Source organism: Pseudophryne corroboree, chromosome 5, assembly GCF_028390025.1.
Source record: "Pseudophryne corroboree isolate aPseCor3 chromosome 5, aPseCor3.hap2, whole genome shotgun sequence".
NCBI classification, from domain to species: domain Eukaryota; kingdom Metazoa; phylum Chordata; class Amphibia; order Anura; family Myobatrachidae; genus Pseudophryne; species Pseudophryne corroboree.
This window is the reverse complement of record NC_086448.1, coordinates 729,518,349-729,543,887: the sequence shown is the minus strand read 5'-3', so window position 1 is coordinate 729,543,887 and position 25,539 is coordinate 729,518,349. Positions and strand designations below refer to the sequence as shown.

Below are 25,539 nucleotides of genomic sequence, written 5' to 3'. Positions count from 1 at the left end.
TTTTTTACAACAGGTTATACATGGATTTTGATAACTCTGACAGCAGAATCCAGTAGGTAGATGTAAACACTCCCTCACCTTAGCAAGGTGTGCGCTTGGCGAAGGGAGTAATTTTCCTAACTGGAATACTGACTAATGACTGATAAACCCAACGCGTTTCGTCAGTTTGACTTCATCAGGGGTAACAGAAATATATTTTTGTATTGGAGCACCTATACACTGTATAATTCTGCATACAGAATATTATGATCAACCTTTAGATAATTAAACTCATTGCATAAAAAAGAGGTAATATTCCTTTAAAAATTTACTTCATGGACAGACTTTACTATGTCCGCCTGAACATATACCGTATATACTCGAGTATAAGTCGACCCGAATATAAGCCGAGGCACCTAATTTCACCCCAAAAAACTGGGAAAACTTATTGACTCGAGTATAAGCCTAGGGTGGGAAATGCAAGTCTAGCCGTACACAGCCCTCAGTGCCAGATATGCCCCCACAGTGCCAGATATGCCCCCACAGTGCCAGATATGCCCTCATAGTGCCAGATGTGCCCCCACAGTGCCAGATATGCCCCCACAGTGCCATACTGCTAGATATTTCCCCACGGTGCCAGATATACCCCCACAGTGCTACATATGCCCCCACAGTGCCAGATATGCCCTCATACTGACAGATTTTCCCCACGGTGCCAGATATGCCCCCACAGTGCTACACATGCCCCCACAGTGCCAGATATCCCTCATAGTTCCAGATATACCCTCATGGTGCCAGATATGCCCAGCCCCCAAACCCACCCCCCCCCCTCCCCACCGCCGCCGCCTGTCTCTACTCACCATTGACGGGCTATGTGTAAATGAATGAAGGGGCAGCGGAATGCGGGCAGCAGCAGGCGGTGTGGGAATCGGTGGCCGGCCTTAGGACATACAGGAAAGTCTGCAGCGGCTGAGGAGGCGGGCGGCGCGGCGGTGCTTCAGCGAGCAGGGAGACGGATGGCTGCAGCAGCGTCACTGGTTGATGCACCAATTACAGTGCGCTGCTGCGGCTCCCGTGTCCCCCTCCCTCCTCCTTCCCTCCTTCCCAGAGCTCTCTATGCTCTGCTCCGGAGCATCACTCGAGTATAAGCCGAGGGGGAACTTTTTCAGCACAAAAAATGTGCTGAAAAACTCGGCTTATACTCGAGTATATATGGTAGATTAGTTCGGTACACTCGGTTAAAATACCTATTTTTTAAAAGTGCAATAGTGTATCAATTGGTATATCCAGAAACAGAGTCAGTAAATGCTATAAGCACTGGAACTCCCACATAGGACCCACAATTGTATCCAGAGGATTTCTCAGGCTGCAACCATGTGTGTAGGAGTTTTCAGAAATCAATTTCTGTAAAGTCTGTCCATGAAGTCAATTTTTAAAGGAATAGTACCTCTTTTTTATGCAATGAGTTTAATTATCTAAAGGTTGATCATAATATTCTGTATGCAGAATTATACAGTGTATAGGTGCTCCAATACAAAAATATATTTCTGTTACCCCTGATGAAGTCAAACTGACGAAACGCGTTGGGTTTATCAGTCATTAGTCAGTATTCCAGTTAGGAAAATTACTCCCTTCGCCAAGCGCACACCTTGCTAAGGTGAGGGAGTGTTTACATCTACCTACTGGATTCTGCTGTCAGAGTTATCAAAATCCATGTATAACCTGTTGTAAAAAAATTCTCATGTCAAAGACTTTTATGAATTCTTTTTGTATTAAATATTTTATTCTAATTGGCCTTGGGCCATTTGTTTGGGTGACTTTCTGGTGAGGTGTTATCCAATGCAGGAACCCAAGAAATCCAATTATCCATAGTATAAGATACACCTACTTGGAAGGACTTCCGCTATATCTATACATCAAACAGAGCGCGCTCAGGATTTGTGTTTTCTATATATATATATATATATATATATATATATTTATCTAAACATGTATTGAAATATGTATATCTCTCCTTCCTCCCCCCCCCACACCCCACAGTCTGCCTCTCCCCAATGACTCCATGCTGCATTCCCAGCTCCCCCACCCCATCCCAAAACCCTGTATCCCCTCATCAATCCATTGTTACCCCGGGGAGAGACTCACCTGCACTGCACTCCCCAGTATCCAGACCGGACACAGCACAGCAGGTACCATGCGGCCCTCACTCCACACCAGAAGAGGCTGGCGGAGGGCACGGGAATCCTGGTAAATGTAGCTGCTGCCATGTCCCGTATCTTCTGCCTGCAATAGAGCTGGACCAGGGATAGCGGGCGCACACTATGGGGTATATTCAATTTATCGAACTGCGCCACACGTTTTCGGGTGAAATGTGTTTTCGGTGCATTCGGTCGATAAGTATTACTTTCGGTTTCGTCTTTGCGCAGATATCCAATTAGCAACGACTTAACGCCCCCTTCATCCGTTAACTGACCAATCGGCCGTATATGGGGTGGTTCCAAATATCACTATATAAAAGACTGTTTTCCCGCCGCAGTTCAGCCTCCACGGTGCATAGCATATATGTATGTTATATGTGGAAGTACTGCAGTGCCAAGTTCAGTGCCAAGAAGCCAGCAGCCAAGAAGCCAGCATAATTTTCCTGCATGTTTGGACCTGTTTTGGTAAGGTGCATAAATCTGTGTTGTCCGTCCACCCGCCCATCCGAGTTTGCCATGTGGCCACATGGGCCCCCCTGTATTCCACCTGTGCCATGTGGCCCCCGGGGGCCCCGACCCCCACCCGCCCATCCGAGTTTGCCATGTGGCCACATGGGCCCCCCAGTATTCCCCCCTGTGCCATGTGGCCCCCGGGGGCCCTGACCACCACCTGCCCATCCGAGTTTGCCATGTGGCCACATGGGCCCCCCTGTATTCCCCCCTGTGCCATGTGGCCCCCGGGGGCCCTGACCCCCACCCGCCCATCCGAGTTTGCCATGTGGCCACATGGGCCCCCCTGTATTCCCCCTGTGCCATGTGGCCCCCGGGGGCCCTGACCACCACCTGCCCATCCTTAGTGCTGCATGTTCTATCATGTTCAATGTACTGCTGCATGTATACTTCTGTTTTTACAAACAGCGTTTATAAGAATGTCACGTGAAAAGAGACAGAGGCCAATCCCTTCTCCAGTGTCTTCAAATCCTGGTAGTGATGAGGAGTGGCAGCCTGAGCCAAGACAGAGTTCAGGGTCTATGCATCATCAACAGACACAGGTAATTTTTTAAACAAAACAGTGCTTCACAAACTCCTCCACCACTACACCATATTCATCCATCCCACACACACACACACACACACACACACACACACACACACACCTGCTCTGTCCCATCACTGGCTGACACCGCATGCTTCCTCCACACACATTCACCCACCCCACCATCCCCTCCACACACATGCACCCACCCCTCTACACACATGCACCCACCCCACCATCCCCTCCACACACATGCACCCACCCCTCCACACACATGCACCCACCCCACCATCCCCTCCACACACATGCACCCACCCCTCCACACACATGCACCCACCCCACCATCCCCTCCACACACATGCACCCACCCCTCCACACACATGCACCCACCCCACCATCCCCTCCACACACATGCACCCACCCCTCCACACACATGCACCCACCCCACCATCCCCTCCACACACATGCACCCACCCCTCCACACACATGCACCCACCCCACCATCCCCTCCACACACATGCACCCACCCCTCCACACACATGCACCCACCCCACCATCCCCTCCACACACATGCACCCACCCCTCCACACACATGCACCCACCCCACCAACCCCTCCACACACATGCACCCACCCCACCATCCCTCCTCACACATGCACCCACCACCACCATTCTTTTTATTATAATGTTGTAACTTTTGTTGTTGTTTTTTGTACAGGGAAATAATGAGGATACTGACACCTCTGAGGCTGAGGTACCTGCTCCTTCGAAATCTAAAAAAAATAAGGCTATCCGATCTGCCAGATTTAACAATGCAGAGAATGATGCATTAATCGATGGTGTGAACACATTTTATGACAAGCTTTTAGGTCATCGCTCTGCTAAAACTCATCCGAGTGAAAAGATGAAAATTTGGCGGAAAATTGCAGATAATGTTACTGCAGTTTCTGGTGTAGTCAGAGAAGTAGATGTTTGTAAAAAAAGATACAGTGATTGCAGGAGATGCACCAAGAAAAAAATGGCTAAAGAGCATAATTATAAAAAAGGTACAGGTGGAGGACCGCCATTGGACATAACTTGGCTGCCCTGGGAAGAAAAAATCAAGCAGAGAATGAATCCGGCTATGGTTCAAGGCTTGCCAGCAAGCATAGATAGCAGCATTTCCAGGCCTGCTATAAGCACAGGTAATCATTCTAACCAAACCACCACCCATCCCTATTTTTATTGTCTTTCATTTAACATTTTTTTGGGTCATTACTATCAAAAATATACAGATATAAGAGAATCGATGGAAAGACATCAAGGTCCATTAACGAGTGGTACTGCTCACAGACACTCTCGGCCTTCAGTCTCAAGTCAGTCACAAAGTAAGTATGTGATTTAAAAATTGTATCCTAATGTAAATTTTTTTTTTTTTTACTAATGTATTATGTTCTAAAGGTGGAATTAAAGAAAGAACTTGTCAAGAAGGAAGACCAAGCAAAAAAATACGCACTGCAGAAGTTGAAGAAAGGGCAAAATCCAATCACCCTAAACAAACCATGATGACATCAATGGTCAGCAGTATACACACTGAAGAAGGTATTTTAAAAGTCATTTATAATAAACTCAAGTATTCCAAACCACATTACAAGTTGTGTTTAAAAGTGCTGCTCCTGTATATAATTTTTAATATGGATAAAAATATGACAGACTATTTTGAATTTGAAAAAAAAAAAGATACAAAAGCCGGCCAAAAGTAAACTTCACCTCATTTTCAATAAATAAGAGTACCATGTATTCACTACCAATTATGCCAAATAAAACAGTAATAACTAATGTGACACAAGATATAACGTATATATTGGAATATCTGTCATTAATCCATGCTCATTTTTTGTATAAGTAGTTGTAAAAAAAAAAAAATCATTACTTCAGAGTTGCCTTAGTATTAAGGAGATTAATATTTATGCATAAAACTCCCTTTAATACAGATCCCAGTGAAACTCATCGACCAAGACAAGTTCAGGTATCTGGTAGCGGGAGTAGACAAGCCACAGCTTCAAAGTCTTCAAAAGGACAAGGTAATTACACTATTACCAGATAGTCTTCTCAGCAATAAAGTGGTGTACATTGCATTAATTTTCTTTATCAAAAATTTGTATACCTCTAATGCCCTAATTACCAAATTTAGGAGAATCACAGCTTTTAAGGAAACTTGCTGAAAAAATGGCATCAGCAGCTGGAACATCTACCAAAAAGACAAGTAAAACTCCTGGTAAATATATTAGTAAAATAATTGAATACGAATTAAGTTTGTAGTAATTATGGAAACTAAATAAACTGTTTTGCAAATTATTCTAATTAAACTTTCTTACTAAGCAGGTAGATTGACCATGAGTCAACTGACAAGTGAGGATGTGAGAAGACATGACAAAGCCGTAAAAAACGTCCAAGCAGATCCAACTCCAGTGAATTTAATTCGTAAAAAATGTAAAGAAAAATTAACACCCTCACATATTCTGGAAATCAGCTCCGCTGCCATATTGGCGAAAACCCAGGACCCACAGCCCACTGCAGAAGGTAAATTTTCAAGTTTGGACCATACCCTGAAATTTTGATGCAACCACCAATACTATTTAATGCAAAAATGCCATAAGTAGGGTGAGATCATCTCTAATATTTATAAGAATGACATGCAATTGCTCTGGCTTTGAAAAATGTAATGGAACATCACAAGTTATGTTGCACACTTGAGTGACTGAGAACAATGTATATGGGGATTAATTCCAAGGTTGTAATATGATTCATATTTTTAACTTTTTCTTCATTTGTAGATTTAATTTCCACTTCTCCTTAAAGCCCAATAAATGAGCCATTTCAGGAACCAGAACAAGAGAGTACAAGATTATCTGACATACATACCAACACATCAGAGGAACTGATTGATTCTGCCACAGCAATTACTGCTGCATTTTCCCCTGAGGAAGATGTAGAACTTTTAGATGACCCTCTTCCCTCCTGTTCTCACAGCCCTCTTCTCTCACACTTCAGTTACAACTCTCTCCTACTCAGCGAATGTCTATACCTGTATCTCCTCTTGCTCATTACTGTTTATCTCTTCCAGTGGCTGCATGCCCCCAGTAGTATGACGACTACTCCTTTGCTTCCTTTAATCTCGGCTGTAGTCTGTACTGAGAACTGTGTTGTTAATTGTTACCTGTGCTCTGTTTAGTTTTTCTGTTACTGTAATGTTATGTTCTGTGTACCATGTATTGTTCTAATGTGTGCCGCATGTACGGCGCTGCGAAACACTTGTGGCACCCTATAAATAAAATGTCATAATAATAATGTGTGCACTGTAGTTGTAATAGTATCTGCTGACGTGGAAGTGAAAAGCAAGACAATATTGGAGATAATGCTACCTTCTGTAATCTAAGTATCACTACCTGGATAAGAATTACCTCACACTCTCTAACAGAGGCGTCGTAGCCAGCTGTAGTTCTTGTTAGTTCCTAGTCTAGACTTACTGTTTAAGCGTGTGCATAGTTCAGGTTCTAGCTAACTAGCTTGGAGGGGTCTGGCCTTTATAGTAACTGAGCGTTTCACAGTAGAAATGCATGATGTATATATCGGGGCCTAGTGGTCATGGCCGGTATTACTTTTCTCCATATGAGTTGTATTCTCAGTGGCTTATAGAGACTGACTGATCGCTGCTGGCAAGTAGTTGTATGGATTCCACCTTTAGGTGCCATGATGGGGGAAGACGTGTCTAACCTATTGGCTGCTATCAGTCTTAAGCAAACAGGGTGAGGAATATGTCACTCCTTTGCCCAGCTCCCAGCGTAAGTGTAAAGGGGAAGGATGACTCTTAGTAGTGTGTGCACTGCTATAGAAAGTACAGTGAATTGTGTTTGCTATAGTAGTGTCCAGGGGACGTGTTAGAGTATTTATGAAGGGTGTACCTGTAGAATTTCCTTTCTTATGCATGATCATGAAGTGTGTACATATATGTACTCCTAGCAAGAGGGTTCTCCTTGGATCACAGATTGGTAACTTGTTCCTTGAAGCCAGATAAGGAGCACAGGTGTTCAGTCCCTGTCCCATAAGTAGGATTACAGCCCAAGCAGTAAAACCATCAAGGCCTGCAGTCAGGACTTGGCCTGCAAGCATTTGTGAAGTATGCATTTTTTAAGGATGAAGTTAGAATCGGAGTTTGAACTGGATTTGTTTTTTTGACTATGCTAGAATCTTTAATTAAACTAGTTCCACAAACACTGCAACTCAGAATCATTATGTGGCCTCTCCTCGCCTCTGCCATGAGAGCACCAGGACCAGTGCCTACTACCCCTCTGTCTGAGAACATCATGACTGCCCTGGGCCTACCCCTCTAGCTGAGCAGGGAACTGAGGGGGATGAGCACCAGGCTCAGCAGGGTCATTTCCATTGGACATTAGTGTGCTCCCCACATTCTCTCACCTACCCGCACTGCTCCCATGAGATCTGGACATATATAATTTTCTCAAAATAATATTATTACAGTTTTCCTCCGTCTGTTGGTTCCTGCAAATGTGTTCTTTTTTTTTTTTCTTCTTCTTGCAGCATTCTTCCACCCCACTGTGAACTATTACTGTAATGTGTACCACCGCTGCTTGCACACCCTGCCAGCAGCAACCTACGCAGTGTGCCCTAGATGGCTGCCTTGGATGGTGTACTTCATGTGGATCTTTTTTGTGAAGGGTATAGCATACTTCTACACACGTGTCCGTTTTCCCATGTATGCATTTGGCCCTTGTATGGCTCATCTCCCACAGTGTAACCTTCGTTATGCGCCCAACATGGCTGCCACATCTGGTACGCTTGTGGATGGGATCAAAAATACATGGACCTGACGGACCTACTTTGAGTGTTAGGACGCTGTAATCACCCTATTTTGTGTCATCTCTTCTAGGGGTAGACTATTCCACTCAGGGTAATCCTTGCGCCCAAGATGGCTACCTCACCTGGTAACTGTGAGGGTGGAATGCACAACCCATGGAAATTATTACCCAAAATGCCTAAACCAATCCTTCATTATGCTTATGTGTGCTCAAGGTTTTCTTTTTTTATGTCTGTGCAGCTGGTCTATCACTGTATTACTTAAATCTGCTGTATTATGTGCATTGTTTTTGATGTCTGTAAAGCGCCTTGAGTCCTGTTGGAGAAAGCGCGCTATATAAATAAAATTTATTATTATTTATTATCCTGATAGGACACAAGTTTCATCTCCTATAGGTACAGTAATGTGTAACTAGTGTATTCCAATTTTTTACTTTTTCTAAAATGTGAACTATACGCAAGTATGAATGAATCATATTTAAGTATCATTTTTATTTAATATATATATTTTTTATATAGAAAGTCAATTTCAAGTGTTGGAGGATATACGGACAGGTCTATCAACAGGGACTACTGAACGTGTGAATGACATTGCGAGACAAATGGAGAACAGACAAGAAACATTTCGTGTAACTGTAGATCACCGTCTCCTAAAGATGGATGAAACACTGGGACGTTTCTCTGAATATCTAAGAGACGTGACAACCTCCACCTCTGCCGTGTTACAGGGCATAGAGTCCAAAATAGGTACCATGATTATTGCCTTAAACAAACTTGTGGACAACACTTCGTGCCAGGGAAACAGCCTACAAATCATGCAGACAAGCCATAGCCAAACTGCAGCAAATACATCTCTAATAGCTACACAACTCCAAACTATGAATACTATTATGTTGAAGATGTTGGCTGCTTTGAGTCAGGGACAACACCATCCTGCCATTCAAGAATCATCTCAAACATTTCCAGGTTTAGGACAAGAGGGACAATTACATGGATTGGACTCTGGTGATGTCCATCCGCAAATGCCAACATGTCCTAGTCCTGCTCCTCCTGATAGTGCAACCACACCAGGACCATACACGCAACAACAAAAACCAGATGAATCACATTGTTAATTCTTATTTGTCCTCTCAAATAGGACCAATGTCTATGTACTACTCGTTGAGGTTTGCACTGTTATTCATTTTAATGTAATACATTTTACATTTGTTTCTTAGGGTAAACAAAACTGTATTTGATTGTTAGGCGTCTTGCCTACATGATTTGTTTCTGTGCTTCTGGATGCTTATGTGTGTGCACTGTTAAATGGAGGGATATACACTATATCTATATATTTTTATAGGTATATTATACTAATTATATTGATATTTAAAAAAAAAAATCAAGAACAAATTAGTTTTATGTAAGTTTATTAAAAAAACTTAAATAAAAAAGCAAACTCAAGTATATTGTTTACAGTTCATTGCCATGTACAAAACAAATTTAATTCATCACTTTAATAAACACATTTAAAAATCCTTGAAAATTATTTTTCATTGTAAACTTTAAGAAATTCTAAACTTTGCAACCTTCTGTTCTGTTTGATAAGAAAGTTGATTTGGTTGTGTTGAAAGGATCAAAGAAAAGTCCAAATCAGTGTTCCTGTGAAAAACATAAAGAGGACTGGGCTTAGTACACACTTACAACCAAAAAGCTAGCGTGGACACAGAGGAGGCAGGGAGGGGATTTGGGGGATACTCACCGGAAAGGAGACTGAAGGGATCCCTCAGCATCAACCTCCTTTTGCCAGCAAAGAAGTGGAGAGTGCATCTAACTGCAGGGAAGGATGGATCACAGGAGCCAGGGACAGGTATGTGTGGGCACAAAGTAGACGCCTCTCATGGAGTCAAGGTAGCAGCAAAAAGTATATATTTTTTAAAAATGACACAAACTTAACATATTTGAAATAGCAAACTCATTCACATCATAACTAATCTACAAATTTCATACCTGATGGGATATAAATTTTATAAAAAATTCTCCAACAAGTAAATCGAAAAATAAACAACTGTGCTTCAAACAGCAAACAGGAAAAATCAAATGGCCATATTTTAAACAACAGGGCCCAAACTCGTAAGAAAATCTCAAGCACATTCTTCTGCAATAAAAAAAATAAAAAAAAAATTAGTATGATCAGTATCTAACAAGCACAAACAAAATGAAAGGCAATTAAATAAAACTCACCAGTAAAGAATCCATCAATTAGTGTTTGACGAGTATCACCTCTATCATTCATACCCTCAAGTGATTCTGTGCAAATGTCCGAATCCTGCCAAACACCTGGATCTATATTCTCCGGATAACGGTTTGCAACACAAATATTATGTAAAATGCAACAAGCATTAACTATATTGCAAACTTTATCCGGAGAATATAACAGCGTACCCCCGGACCTGTCTAAACAGCGAAACCGGGATTTAAGCACACCGAAGGTCCTTTCAATTACACCCCTCGATGTAATGTGCGCTTTTTGGTACATATGCTCAGCATCACTATCGGGATTGGACAATGGGGTAAGAAGCCAACTCTTGTTAGGGTATCCACCATCACCTTAAATAAATAAGTGGGTGAAAAAAAACATAAATAATAAACCACAATTAAAAAAATTAAAAATCATAAATAAAATAAAAAAACTCACCCAACAGCCACCCATCCGGCATGTTGCAATCTTCAAAATCACGAAAGACAGATGACTGGCTCAAAATAAAAGAATCGTGGGCCGACCCAGGGAAGCCCACAAAAAGATTGGTTATTTTCAATTTGGCATCACACACCATCTGAACATTCAAGGAATGGAAAGATTTTCTATTACGAAAACACTCTTCCATTTGCCTTGGTGGTGCGATCGCCACATGAGTGCAATCTATCGCGCCCAGAACATTGGGAAAGCGTGATTTCTCAAAAAAATCCAATTTGACCTCCCTCCATTCGCTGACAGTGCTTGGAAAATGAATAAAATGGGTCGTTAATTTACGGAAAGCCGTACTGACCTGAGTTAAAATACGCGACAATGTGGGCTGTGAAAAACCGACTGTTTGGGACAAAACTGGCTGGAAAGTGCCAGACGCAAAATAATGTAATGCAGCCAGCAGTTTAGACATACCACTGACTGCGTGATTAGTGGGCACCCGTGGTTCAAGGTCCGGCTCCATCAAGTCATACAGCATATGGATTGAACGAGAGGATAAGCGAAAGTTCTTAATCACATCCTTCTCGGAGAAGTCTGCCAGCACACGCCTACAACGATAGTTACGTGGGCGTGGAATTGAAACGCGCTCTACCTCACCACCTGGAGCAATTGACTGATTACCTTCCTCACCTGTCCTGTCCTCCTGTGTCACAACAGCAGCCTGGATCATGAACATCCAAACTGTATCAGTGAATGGCTCCATGATTGTAGACAGAGCTAAAAAGTTGTCAAGTAATAAATCCGTAAACTAACCGCAAAAAAACGTATCCAACAGCAGACTGCACAATTGCTGTGTTTCTCCTTGAAGACCCAAGAGAGGAGTGACAGATTCCTGTCAAAACTGGAGCAATGCATCCTGGGGACTTTTGCATTGCATCATGGGGATTAATATTACAGTAACCAAAAAAATAATTGAAAAATGCTTTAAAAAATATAAAAAAAAGATAAATTAAAAAACAAAACATTGGGCACTCTTTTAGAAAAAATAAAACAACTAAACTATTGCCTTTTTGCAGCAAATAATAACTTTAAAATATATTTCACCTACTCAGCAGTAGGTGAAGTGAAATGGCGATAAGTACCCGTCTAAATCCCCGAAAAAAATCGGTTTCGAAAAATTGAATATCATTCCGCGATAAACCTATCTTTAACCATTGAAAATCGGTTACGGGCGAAAGCAAAAACGAAAACACACATATCACCCGATAAACACGTAAATGAATATACCGATAACTTTTCAGCCGGAAAAATTATCTCGTGACCACAATTTAACGGGTCTTAAGACGTTATCGATTTAAATTGAATATACCCCTATGTGTGAGAGGCTCCTGTCACTCTGAGGCTGCGCCCACACCACCTGCAGTTCTCTATTTGTACAAGACGGATCACATACCTACCAGGCACTAAGGGACATATTCTTGGGGCCCCTCTGATCCTTGGGGCCTGGTACAGGTATTCCTTTTGGAACCCCCCCCCCCCCCCGTTCCACTCCCCCCCGTCACCATCCCTGATCACACTACAGTATGTTATGTTTTCTCATTTACCTTTTATGTTGAGAAACAATCCATTTCACTAGATATCTCTCTATCTATCAATCTATCTATCTAAAAACCTTATCATGGATGGAACTTGCATTCAGTATTTGTGTAGAGAAGAACAGCTTTTTGGAGATTCAGAGACTCAGCTGCTCTTGCAGAGATGACATTGGACATAATTAAAGCTCTGATTTAATGTTAACTTCCTGAACTCCTCTTACAGTAATCCTTGGCGAGAGATCTACGTTAACTTAAGCCCCAAACACACTGGCGATGACACTGGACGATATGAATGATAACAATCTTTTTTGGAAGATCTATTGTTCATATTGTCCAGTGTGTATGGATGAAAGATGAATGATGCACACGGTTATTCTCCTTCATCCATGATCTACAGAACATGCAGCTCAATTTTAACTATATCGTTGAGCTGCATGTTCGGGGAATGCGGGGGATGATGTCATTGATATCATTGAGTGATATCCTTTAGTGTGTATGCGCTATACCGCTGAACGATATAGCGTTCAGCAATATAGCACTCGGCGTGTACAGGGCTGAAGTCGCACAGTGTGTACGGGGATTATCGGTGTTTAATTTTACATCTTTTACATTTCTGCTCCAGTCTGACGGAAATTTACAGTAACAATGTAATCAAAGTATGAGGATGGGTTCATATAACAGTTATACTTGTCTTGTTATCCAAAAGTACTGTAAGCATGGACATGGTTTTATGGCCTGAGCAAACATCAGGACACAGGGCTGCCTTAGGGCTGCCTGGTAGAACAATGGGAGCACTAGTCACAAGTGAGGTTCCATGATGTCATCATAACAGTCAGTGAGTATATCCTGCAGCTGCTGGAGCTGACCAGTCACCATTCATCTGAGCCTACCCGAGTGACAACATCTGTTAGACAATGGCACAGAGAAGACATCGCCCACGCCAACGGCCAAGACGTAGGAGAACTTCTCACAAAAGAAGAGGTGTATCGAGAAGCAGAAGAGGTATTAATTGTACCAATAATGTATTTAAAGTTTATGTCACCGCGATACAAATGGTGTTTATATCTATTTCATTTTTTGAAATGGAGTTATAAATGGAGGATTGGGGAGGATATTTTCATGTCTTTAGAGCTTAATTTGATTATGCTTTACTTGATGTTTTTCGTTTTAAAACAAAATGCTGCTTTAACCCTAGTGACTATATCAGTGATATTGCACCATTTGGGCCACAGTGTGTTATTCAGTCATTAATCCATTTTTCATATTTCTCCCAAGGAGTCTTGTTCTAATTGACATGTTACAGACTGTGGGGCTTATTTATCAATTAGTTTTGTCATATGCAATGAGTTTTAAGACTTGTTGCATATGATAAATGGTGCTCCAGCCAATCAGCTCCCAACTGTCATTTTTCAAACGCATGATAGTTATGAGCCGATTGGCTGGAGCACCATTTATTATATGCAACGAGTTTTAAAACTCATTGCACATTATAAAACCTGTTGCTAAATCAGCCCCTGTGTGTGAAAAATGACAGTTAGGAGCTGATTGATTGGAACTTTATCTTTCTCCACTTTATCTCTCCCCAAGCTTTGATACATCTCCCCAATAGTTTGAATCCATCTATATACTGTATGCAGAAACCATGAAGTCTCTTTTTGCATTACTTACAGCATTAATTTATGGCCTTCTCATTTTCAGCAAGACACTGGTATTACTACAAAGTGCGGGGATAGGCTAGGATGACCTCCACCTCCTGCCACACCAATGTCATGTTTCTGAAGAGCATCAAGCAGCCTAGAACATCAGGGAAGCTGCAGAGACAGTGTGAAACAACAAGTGTTCATGAGAACTAGACCAACCGTATGAACATCTATGACCTGGTTTCAGCAAAAATGGAAACATGGATTGGACAATGTGGCTTATATCCAGCAGGAGATGCTAAGCACTGTTAGTTAATAAATGCTGATAAGTAATGATAGTTTACTGAGTCATGGATTTTCACACTTGTTACATTGATGTCTGTCTGGTAAAGGTTCCTGATACACAGCTCTTTAAGGTATCTTCTTATAGTGGACACACGCATTATGTCCTACTGTTCCCTATGCAGCAAATAGGAGTGGACCGTGGAGCACTGGTGTGTCTATAATGGGTCAATGGGCTCCTGAGGCAAGACTGGCCTTCCCCGCACACCCTGAATCCATTTACTATACCTACAATATGGCCACTACTGAAGAAATCTCAGGGCATCTGGTGCCAGATAAATTTTCCATGAAATATGTGTGTGCCCATTGGGAAATTAAAAGGAAAATGCGCTAGCACCATTTTAACAGAGCTATGTGCATGCGTAGCTAAGACTTTAACTTAACGCTAGGATCTGGAACTGTACCAGATATTTACCGACTGTTTGTGTCTCCTGACGTAGCTGGAGGATATCAGAGGGGGCTGAGGTCACACGACCTGGTTTGTCAAAGATGCACCTGAAGGTTGCCACAAAGTCTGCATATGAAGAGAGCATGGCATCCGACTGCTCCCATAGAGGTGATGCCCAATCGAGGGCGGAGCCACTGAGGAGGGAGATAATGTAAGCAAACCTGGTGCGGTCAGTTGGGAAACTGCCAGGCTGTAACTCAAAATATATCTCACACTGATTTAGGAAACCCCGACAGGCTTTTGGGGAACCATCAAACTTGGCAGGTGTCGGTAAATGGAGACAAGGAGCAGAAACGGGAATGGTGGGTGGGGATACCACCAAAGGTACTGCAGTCGGCACACTGGACGCCCCCGAACCACGGAGGGTTACTTGTATTCCATCCAGCCGAGAGGAGAGGTCCTGGAGACAGCGGATCACATGGCCCTGTGCAGTCTCCTGACGTTCAAGGCAAGCTGCAAGTTCTTGCATCGGCCTGGTCGCTTGGACCTGGTCTCCGGCCGGATCCATTAGGTCAGTGCTTACTGTCACAACTGAGGGCTGGTGCTGACCAGGGGGAAGCCTCAGTCGTAGGGACTGAGGTATATGTGTACCTGGGAGGCAGTACAGGGTTCTTGGACATGCAGGGAACCTTTAGAACAAATGCCCGAAGGCGTGACCACGACAACAAGGGAAAGTTCAAAGGTTTTATTAAACACAGTTCAGAGGAATACTGATGATAGAAAACCGATGGTTACTTGAGATCGATGGCGGAACACCGATGGTTACTGACTTGGGATCGATGGCGGAACACCGATGGTGACTTGGGATCGATGGCGGAACACCGATGGTGACTTGGGATCGATGGCGGAACACTGATGGTTACTGACTTGGGATCGATGGCGGAACACCGATGGTGACTTGGGATCGATGGCGGAACACCGATGGTGACTTGGGATCGATGGCGGAGCACCGATGGTGACTGGAGATCGATGGTGGAACACCGATGGTTACTGGCAGGGCAGAGCACTGCTGGAAGCTGGTGTCGGTAACTGCCAGTCACAGGATGCAATGATGAGACACTGCAGAGTCAGGCTGTACTGCAGAGAAAGTCAATGGGAGGACTGCACACTGGAATCACTGAAGACAATTGAAGCACTGACATCTTTCCACCCCAGGAACAGGATATTTATACCTGCTGGGAAGCAGGGATTGGCTGGCTGATTAACCAGAGACCAGAGTGCAGCTGCTGTGTAATCAGGCTGAGAGCAGAGTGCAGCTGATAGGCTGAAAGGTATCATGTGATTAGGAAAACATGGCTGCGCCCATGTTAGCTTTTGGAGGGAAAGATTGTTTGTAACTTGCATGTGAAACTTAACCCTGATGCTGCCAGAATCACAGTAAGGAGATTAGAGACAATGAGATGCAGAGTGCTGCACACAGACAGTGCAGATGGAATCCAGGCTTGGAACACTGGGACAGTCTCAGGAGACATTTGGAAGGTAAATACTGATAAGGAATTACCTGGATCGTGACAGTTATACATAGATTTTGATAACTCTGACAGCAGAATCCAGTAGGTAGATGTAAACACTCCCTCACCTTAGCAAGGTGTGCGCTTGGCGAAGGGAGTAATTTTCCTAACTGGAATACTGACTAATGACTGATAAATCCAACGCGTTTTGTCAGTTTGACTTCATCAGGGGTAACAGAAATATATTTTTGTATTGGAGCACCTATACACTGTATAATTCTGCATACAGAATATTATGATCAACCTTTAGATAATTAAACTCATTGCATAAAAAAGAGGTAATATTCCTTTAAAAATTGACTTCATGGACAGACTTTACTATGTCCGCCTGAACATATAGATTAGTTCGGTACACTCGGTTAAAATACCTATTTTTTAAAAGTGCAATAGTGTTAAACATCCTAGTGATATTTGGTGGACCTCCCTTCCTTTAAAGTAACGCATTCATTACCTTTAAACCAGAAATAAAGACACGGAGACTTGAATTTTGGCAGAAAAATTGCTAGCTATTTATTTGTCCCTAACCAATAGCAAACCTGTAATAGAAAATTTTATTAAGATGCCGATCCAGCCGGCATATGGTGGCAGCAAAAAGAACGGCTCTATTAACCTAAACTAACCTTAAATTACTAAACATTCGAAACGATCCTTATTTTTTCTACAACTATCCCAAACCGGTAATAGGTGACAACTCAACCCCCACAGTGACTACCCACCGCTCCTGGGTGCCCTGCCGCTGCCTTCCCGGACGGGTGGTCAAGCGGCCAATAAGTCGATGGAGGTGAGTGCACCTAAACCAACCCAAACTGTAAAACACTACAGTTTACCATACAAATACAAAACTGCCGTTCTTTTCCGCCAATAAATAGCCAACGATAAACCCAGCCAACAACTTAACGCCAAGGCACCACGTGCCAGAATTTCTGACTACAAGGGCGGGAGGGTGGGAAGGCAAATCACCACAAGAGAGAGCTAAGATGGCCTCACCTTCCCTATATATATCAAACCCTCCCCTTCAAAAAGGCTGTACTTTCCTCACAGCTAGGTCCACCCCTCACCAGATGTTTAACTCTTTCCTTTCCTATGCAGTCAATTCTCTCTCCATCAATTGGTATATCCAGAAACAGAGTCAGTAAATGCTATAAGCACTGGAACTCCCACATAGGACCCACAATTGTATCCAGAGGATTTCTCAGGCTGCAACCATGTGGTAGGAGTTATTTATCTAAACATGTATAGAAATATATTTATCTAAACATGTATAGAAATATGTATATCTCTCCTTCCCCCCCCCCACACCCCACAGTCTGCCTCTCCCCAATGACTCCATGCTGCATTCCCAGCTCCCCCACCCCATCCCAAAACCCTGTATCCCCTCATCAATCCACTGTTACCCCGGGGAGAGACTCACCTGCGCTGCACTCCCCAGTATCCAGACCGGACACAGCACAGCAGGTACCATGCGGCCCTCACTCCACACCAGAAGAGGTTGGCGGAGGGCACAGGAATCCTGGTAAATGTAGCTGCTGCCATGTCCCGTATCTTCTGCCTGCAATAGAGCTGGACCAGGGATAGCGGGCGCACACTATGTGCGAGAGGCTCCTGTCACTCTGAGGCTGCGCCCACACCACCTGCAGTTCTCTATTTGTACAAGACGGATCACATACCTACCAGGCACTAAGGGACATATTCTTGGGGCCCCTCTGATCCTTGGGGCCTGGTACAGGTATCCCCTTGGGAACCCCCCCCCCCCCCCGTTGCCATCCCCCCCGTCGCCATCCCTGATCACACTACAGTATGTTATGTTTTCTCATTTACCTTTTATGTTGAGAAACAATCCATTTCACTGGATATCTCTCTATCTATCAATCTATCTATCTATCGATCGATCTATCTATCTATCTATCTATCTATCTATCTATCTATCTATCTAAAAACCTTATCATGGATGGAACTTGCATTCAGTATTTGTGTAGAGAAGAACAGCTTTTTGGAGATTCAGAGACCCAGCTGCTCTTGCAGAGATGACATTGGACATAATTAAAGCTCTGATTTAATGTTAACTTCCTGAACTCCTCTTACAGTAATCCTTGGCGAGAGATCTACGTTAACTTAAGCCCCAAACACACTGGCGATGACACTGGACGATATGAATGATAACAATCTTTTTTGGAAGATCTATTGTTCATATTGTCCAGTGTGTATGGATAAAGATGAATGATGCACACGGTTATTCTCCTTCATCCATGATCTACAGAACATGCAGCTCAATTTTAACTATATCGTTGAGCTGCATGTTCGGGGAATGCGGGGGATGATGTCATTGATATCATTGAGTGATATCCTTTAGTGCGTATGCGCTATACCGCTGAACGATATAGCGTTCAGCAATATAGCACTCGGCGTGTACAGGGCTGAAGTCGCACAGTGTGTACGGGGATTATCGGTGTTTAATTTTACATCTTTTACATTTCTGCTCCAGTCTGACGGAAATTTACAGTAACAATGTAATCAAAGTATGAGGATGGGTTCATATAACAGTTATACTTGTCTTGTTATCCAAAAGTACTGTAAGCATGGACATGGTTTTATAGCCTGAGCAAACATCAGGACACAGGGCTGCCTTAGGGCTGCCTGGTAGAACAATGGGAGCACTAGTCACAAGTGAGGTTCCATGATGTCATCATAACAGTCAGTGAGTATATCCTGCAGCTGCTGGAGCTGACCAGTCACCATTCATCTGAGCCTACCCGAGTGACAACATCTGTTAGACAATGGCACAGAGAAGACATCGCCCACGCCAACGGCCAAGACGTAGGAGAACTTCTCACAAAAGAAGAGGTGTATCGAGAAATAGAAGAGGTATTAATTGTACCAATAATGTATTTAAAGTTCATGTCACCGCGGTACAAATGGTGTTTATATTTATTTCATTTTGTGAAATGGAGTTATAAATGGAGGATTGGGGAGGATATTTTCATGTCTTTAGAGCTTAATTTGATTATGCTTTACTTGATGTTTTTCGTTTTAAAACTAAATGCTGCTTTAACCCTAGTGACTATATCAGTGATATTGCACCATTTGGGCCACAGGGTGTTATTCAGTCATTAATCCATTTTTCATATTCCTCCCACGGAGTCTTGTTCTTAGCAGAACACAGGGCTAGATTTATCAAAGCTTGGATAGAGATCAAATGGAAAAAGATAAAGTACCAACCAAGCTCGTAATTGTCATCTTACAGGCTGTGGGGGAGATGTACTAAGCATAGCAGGATGATAAAGTGGAGAAAGATAGAGTATCAGCCAATCAGCTCCTAATTGACATGTTACAGACTGTGGGGCTTATTTATCAATTAGTTTTGTCATATGCAATGAGTTTTAAGACTTGTTGCATATGATAAATGGTGCTCCAGCCAATCAGCTCCCAACTGTCATTTTTCAAACGCATGATAGTTATGAGCCGATTGGCTGGAGCACCATTTATTATATGCAACGAGTTTTAAAACTCATTGCACATTATAAAACCTGTTGCTAAATCAGCCCCTGTGTGTGAAAAATGACAGTTAGGAGCTGATTGATTGGAACGTTATCTTTCTCCACTTTATCGCTCCCCAAGCTTTGATACATCTCCCCAATAGTTTGAATCCATCTATATACTGTATGCAGAAACCATGAAGTCTCTTTTTGCATTACTTACAGCATTTATTTATGGCCTTCTCATTTTCAGCAAGACACTGGTATTACTACAAAGTGCTGGGATAGGCTAGGATGACCTCCACCTCCTGCCACACCAAAGTCATGTTTCTGAAGATCATCAAGCAGCCTAGAACATCAGGGAAGCTGCAGAGACAGTGTGAAACAACAAGTGTTCATGAGAACTAGACCAACCGTATGAACATCTATGACCTGGTTTCAGCAAAAATGGAAACATGGATTGGACAATGTGGCTTATATCCAGCAGGAGATGCTAAGCACTGTTAGTTAATAAATGCTGATAAGTAATGATAGTGTACTGAGTCATGGATTTTCACACATGTTACATTGATGTCTGTCTGGTGAAGGTTCCTGATACACAGCTCTTTAAGGTATCTTCTTATAGTGGACACACGCATTATGTCCTACAGTTCCCTATGCAGCAAATAGGAGTGGACCGTGGAGCACTGGTGTGTCTATAATGGGTCAATGGGCTCCTGAGGCAAGACTGGCCTTCCCCGCACACCCTGAATCCATTTACTATACCTACAATATGGCCACTACTGAAGAAATCTCAGGGCATCTGGTGCCAGATAAATTTTCCATGAAATATGTGTGTGCCCATTGGGAAATTAAAAGGAAAATGCGCTAGCACCATTTTAACAGAGCTATGTGCATGCGTAGCTAAGACTTTAACTTAACGCTAGGATCTGGAACTGTACCAGATATTTACCGACTGTTTGTGTCTCCTGACGTAGCTGGAGGATATCAGAGGAGGCTGAGGTCACACGACCTGGTTTGTCAAAGATGCACCTGAAGGTTGCCACAAAGTCTGCATATGAAGAGAGCACGGCATCCGACTGCTCCCATAGAGGTGATGCCCAATCGAGGGCGGAGCCACTGAGGAGGGAGATAATGTAAGCAAACCTGGTGCGGTCAGTTGGGAAACTGCCAGGCTGTAACTCAAAATATATCTCACACTGATTTAGGAAACCCCGACAGGCTTTTGGGGAACCATCAAACTTGGCAGGTGTCGGTAAATGGAGACAAGGAGCATAAACGGGAATGGTGGGTGGGGATACCACCAAAGGTACTGCAGTCAGCACACTGGATGCCCCCGAACCACGGAGGGTTACTTGTATTCCATCCAGCCGAGAGGAGAGGTCCTGGAGACAGCGGATCACATGGCCCTGTGCAGTCTCCTGACGTTCAAGGCAAGCTGCAAGTTCTTGCATCGGCCTGGTCGCTTGGACCTGGTCTCCGGCCGGATCCATTAGGTCAGTGCTTACTGTCACAACTGAGGGCTGGTGCTGACCAGGGGGAAGCCTCAGTCGTAGGGACTGAGGTATATGTGTACCTGGGAGGCAGTACAGGGTTCTTGGACATGCAGGGAACCTTTAGAACAAATGCCCGAAGGCGTGACCACGACAACAAGGGAAAGTTCAAAGGTTTTATTAAACACAGTTCAGAGGAATACTGATGATAGAAAACCGATGGTTACTTGAGATCGATGGTGGAACACCGATGGTTACTGACTTGGGATCGATGGCGGAACACCGATGGTGACTTGGGATCGATGGCGGAACACCGATGGTTACTGACTTGGGATCGATGGCGGAACACCGATGGTGACTTGGGATCGATGGCGGAACACCGACGGTGACTTGGGATCGATGGCGGAGCACCGATGGTGACTGGAGATCGATGGTGGAACACCGATGGTTACTGGCAGGGCAGAGCACTGCTGGAAGCTGGTGTCGGTAACTGCCAGTCACAGGATGCAATGATGAGACACTGCAGAGTCAGGCTGTACTGCAGAGAAAGTCCATGGGAGGACTGCACACTGGAATCACTGAAGACAATTGAAGCACTGACATCTTTCCACCCCAGGAACAGGATATTTATACCTGCTGGGAAGCAGGGATTGGCTGGCTGATTAACCAGAGACCAGAGTGCAGCTGCTGTGTAATCAGGCTGAGAGCAGAGTGCAGCTTATAGGCTGAAAGGTATCATGTGATTAGGAAAACATGGCTGCGCCCATGTTAGCTTTTGGAGGGAAAGATTGTTTGTAACTTGCATGTGAAACTTAACCCTGATGCTGCCAGAATCACAGTAAGGAGATTAGAGACAATGAGATGCAGAGTGCTGCACACAGACAGTGCAGATGGAATCCAGGCTTGGAACACTGGGACAGTCTCAGGAGACATTTGGAAGGTAAATACTGATAAGGAATTACCTGGATCGTGACAGTTATACATAGATTTTGATAACTCTGACAGCAGAATCCAGTAGGTAGATGTAAACACTCCCTCACCTTAGCAAGGTGTGCGCTTGGCGAAGGGAGTAATTTTCCTAACTGGAATACTGACTAATGACTGATAAATCCAACGCGTTTCGTCAGTTTGACTTCATCAGGGGTAACAGAAATATATTTTTGTATTGGAGCACCTATACACTGTATAATTCTGCATACAGAATATTATGATCAACCTTTAGATAATTAAACTCATTGCATAAAAAAGAGGTAATATTCCTTTAAAAATTGACTTCATGGACAGACTTTACTATGTCCGCCTGAACATATAGATTAGTTCGGTACACTCGGTTAAAATACCTATTTTTTAAAAGTGCAATAGTGTTAAACATCCTAGTGATATTTGGTGGACCTCCCTTCCTTTAAAGTAACGCATTCATTACCTTTAAACCAGAAATAAAGACACGGAGACTTGAATTTTGGCAGAAAAATTGCTAGCTATTTATTTGTCCCTAACCAATAGCAAACCTGTAATAGAAAATTTTATTAAGATGCCGATCCAGCCGGCATATGGTGGCAGCAAAAAGAACGGCTCTATTAACCTAAACTAACCTTAAATTACTAAACATTCGAAACGATCCTTATTTTTTCTACAACTATCCCAAACCGGTAATAGGTGACAACTCAACCCCCACAGTGACTACCCACCGCTCCTGGGTGCCCTGCCGCTGCCTTCCCGGACGGGTGGTCAAGCGGCCAATAAGTCGATGGAGGTGAGTGCACCTAAACCAACCCAAACTGTAAAACACTACAGTTTACCATACAAATACAAAACTGCCGTTCTTTTCCGCCAATAAATAGCCAACGATAAACCCAGCCAACAACTTAATGCCAAGGCACCACGTGCCAGAATTTCTGACTACAAGGGCGGGAGGGTGGGAAGGCAAATCACCACAAGAGAGAGCTAAGATGGCCTCACCTTCCCTATATATATCAAACCCTCCCCTTCAAAAAGGCTGTACTTTCCTCACAGCTAGGTCCACCCCTCACCAGATGTTTAACTCTTTCCTTTCCTATGCAGTCAATTCTCTCTCCATCAATTGGTATATCCAGAAACAGAGTCAGTAAATGCTATAAGCACTGGAACTCCCACATAGGACCCACAATTGTATCCAGAGGATTTCTCAGGCTGCAACCATGTGTGTAGGAGTTATTTATCTAAACATGTATAGAAATATATTTATCTAAACATGTATAGAAATATGTATATCTCTCCTTCCTCCCCCCCCCACACCCCACAGTCTGCCTCTCCCCAATGACTCCATGCTGCATTCCCAGCTCCCCTACCCCATCCCAAAACCCTGTATCCCCTCATCAATCCACTGTTACCCCGGGGAGAGACTCACCTGCGCTGCACTCCCCAGTATCCAGACCGGACACAGCACAGCAGGTACCATGCGGCCCTCACACCCCACCAGAAGAGGCTGGCGGAGGGCACAGGAATCCTGGTAAATGTAGCTGCTGCCATGTCCCGTATCTTCTGCCTGCAATAGAGCTGGACCAGGGATAGCGGGCGCGCACTATGTGTGAGAGGCTCCTGTCACTCTGAGGCTGCGCCCACACCACCTGCAGTTCTCTATTTGTACAAGACGGATCACATACCTACCAGGCACTAAGGGACATATTCTTGGGGCCCCTCTGATCCTTGGGGCCTGGTACAGGTATCCCCTTTGGAACCCCCCCCCCCCCCCCCGTTCCCCTACCCCCTTCCGTCGCCATCCCTGATCACACTACAGTATGTTATGTTTTCTCATTTACCTTTTATGTTGAGAAACAATCCATTTCACTGGATATCACTCTATCTATCAATCTATCTATCTATCTATCTATCTATCTATCTATCTATCTATCTATCTATCTATCGTTCGATCTATCTATCTATCTATCTATCTAAAAACCTTATCATGGATGGAACTTGCATTCAGTATTTGTGTAGAGAAGAACAGCTTTTTGGAGATTCAGAGAAACAACAAGGAACAGAAAAGGATTGTCTCTTCGTTGGCGCACTGAGAGAAAGAAAGATTTTTTCAATATTTAAAACATAACTTTTATTGGTATTACTTTCATAAAAAATTACCTAGCAATTTGAGAAACATATTAGTGAGAAAGTATATATAAAGTGAATTGTGCACTGTGAGTGATTAAATAAAGTGCTTGAAACAATAAAAACTGATTCACTGTGCTCTGAATATTGCTTCACTTAATTTCTTATTCTAAATTCGTATCACTATTTGTTATGTATATTTAATTATTATTTTTAATTCAATATTGTTCATGGTACATGTTATGTATAAATTAGAGATGAGCGCCGGAAATTTTTCGGGTTTTGTGTTTTGGTTTTGGGTTCGGTTCCGCGGCCGTGTTTTGGGTTCGACCGCGTTTTGGCAAAACCTCACCGAATTTTTTTTGTCGGATTCGGGTGTGTTTTGGATTCGGTTGTTTTTTTCCAAAAAACCTAAAAAACAGCTTAAATCATAGAATTTGGCGGTCATTTTGATCCCAAAGTATTATTAACCTCAAAAACCATAATTTCCACTCATTTTCAGTCTATTCTGAATACCTCACACCTCACAATATTATTTTTAGTCCTAAAATTTGCACCGAGGTCGCTGTGTGAGTAAGATAAGCGACCCTAGTGGCCGACACAAACACCGGGCCCATCTAGGAGTGGCACTGCAGTGTCACGCAGGATGGCCCTTCCAAAAAACCCTCCCCAAACAGCACATGACGCAAAGAAAAAAAGAGGCGCAATGAGGTAGCTGTGTGAGTAAGATTAGCGACCCTAGTGGCCGACACAAACACCGGGCCCATCTAGGAGTGGCACTGCAGTGTCACGCAGGATGTCCCTTCCAAAAAACCCTCCCCAAACAGCACATGACGCAAAGAAAAAAAGAGGCGCAATGAGGTAGCTGTGTGAGTAAGATAAGCGACCCTAGTGGCCGACACAAACACCGGGCCCATCTAGGAGTGTCACTGCAGTGTCACGCAGGATGTCCCTTCCAAAAAACCCTCCCCAAACAGCACATGACGCAAAGAAAAAAAGAGGCGCAATGAGGTAGCTGTGTGAGTAAGATAAGCGACCCTAGTGGCCGACACAAACACCGGGCCCATCTAGGAGTGGCACTGCAGTGTCACGCAGGATGTCCCTTCCAAAAAACCCTCCCCAAACAGCACATGACGCAAAGAAAAAGAAAAGAAAAAAGAGGTGCAAGATGGAATTGTCCTTGGGCCCTCCCACCCACCCTTATGTTGTATAAAC

At 43.5% G+C, this 25,539-nt stretch overlaps 2 protein-coding genes and 2 long non-coding RNA genes across 4 annotated transcripts; 3 read left to right on the top strand and 1 right to left on the bottom strand.

Moving 5' to 3' along the window:
- Window positions 1-3,099: 3,099 nt before the first annotated feature.
- Window positions 3,100-9,185, top strand: LOC134929662 (uncharacterized). The gene is made up of 8 exons (XM_063925245.1): window positions 3,100-3,229; window positions 3,932-4,397; window positions 4,488-4,580; window positions 4,654-4,794; window positions 5,187-5,276; window positions 5,387-5,470; window positions 5,575-5,775; window positions 8,590-9,185. Exons 1-8 carry the CDS (start codon window positions 3,107-3,109, stop codon window positions 9,183-9,185), a joined length of 1,794 nt encoding a protein of 597 aa, XP_063781315.1. The 5' UTR covers window positions 3,100-3,106.
- A 1,008-nt stretch (window positions 9,186-10,193) lies between these two features.
- Window positions 10,194-11,501, bottom strand: LOC134929661 (putative nuclease HARBI1). Its single transcript, XM_063925243.1, has 3 exons — window positions 10,748-11,501; window positions 10,294-10,659; window positions 10,194-10,207 (listed from the first exon to the last, which is right to left on the bottom strand). The coding sequence occupies exons 1-3, from the start codon at window positions 11,499-11,501 to the stop codon at window positions 10,194-10,196; spliced, it is 1,134 nt and encodes a 377-aa protein (XP_063781313.1).
- A 1,572-nt stretch (window positions 11,502-13,073) lies between these two features.
- Window positions 13,074-14,306, top strand: LOC134929386 (uncharacterized). The gene is made up of 2 exons (XR_010178528.1): window positions 13,074-13,335; window positions 14,032-14,306. It is a non-coding gene; the product is annotated as an uncharacterized LOC134929386 (long non-coding RNA).
- A 3,466-nt stretch (window positions 14,307-17,772) lies between these two features.
- LOC134929385 (uncharacterized) lies at window positions 17,773-20,275 on the top strand. The gene is made up of 3 exons (XR_010178527.1): window positions 17,773-17,787; window positions 18,841-19,136; window positions 20,001-20,275. It is a non-coding gene; the product is annotated as an uncharacterized LOC134929385 (long non-coding RNA).
- The last annotated feature ends 5,264 nt before the right edge of the window (window positions 20,276-25,539 follow it).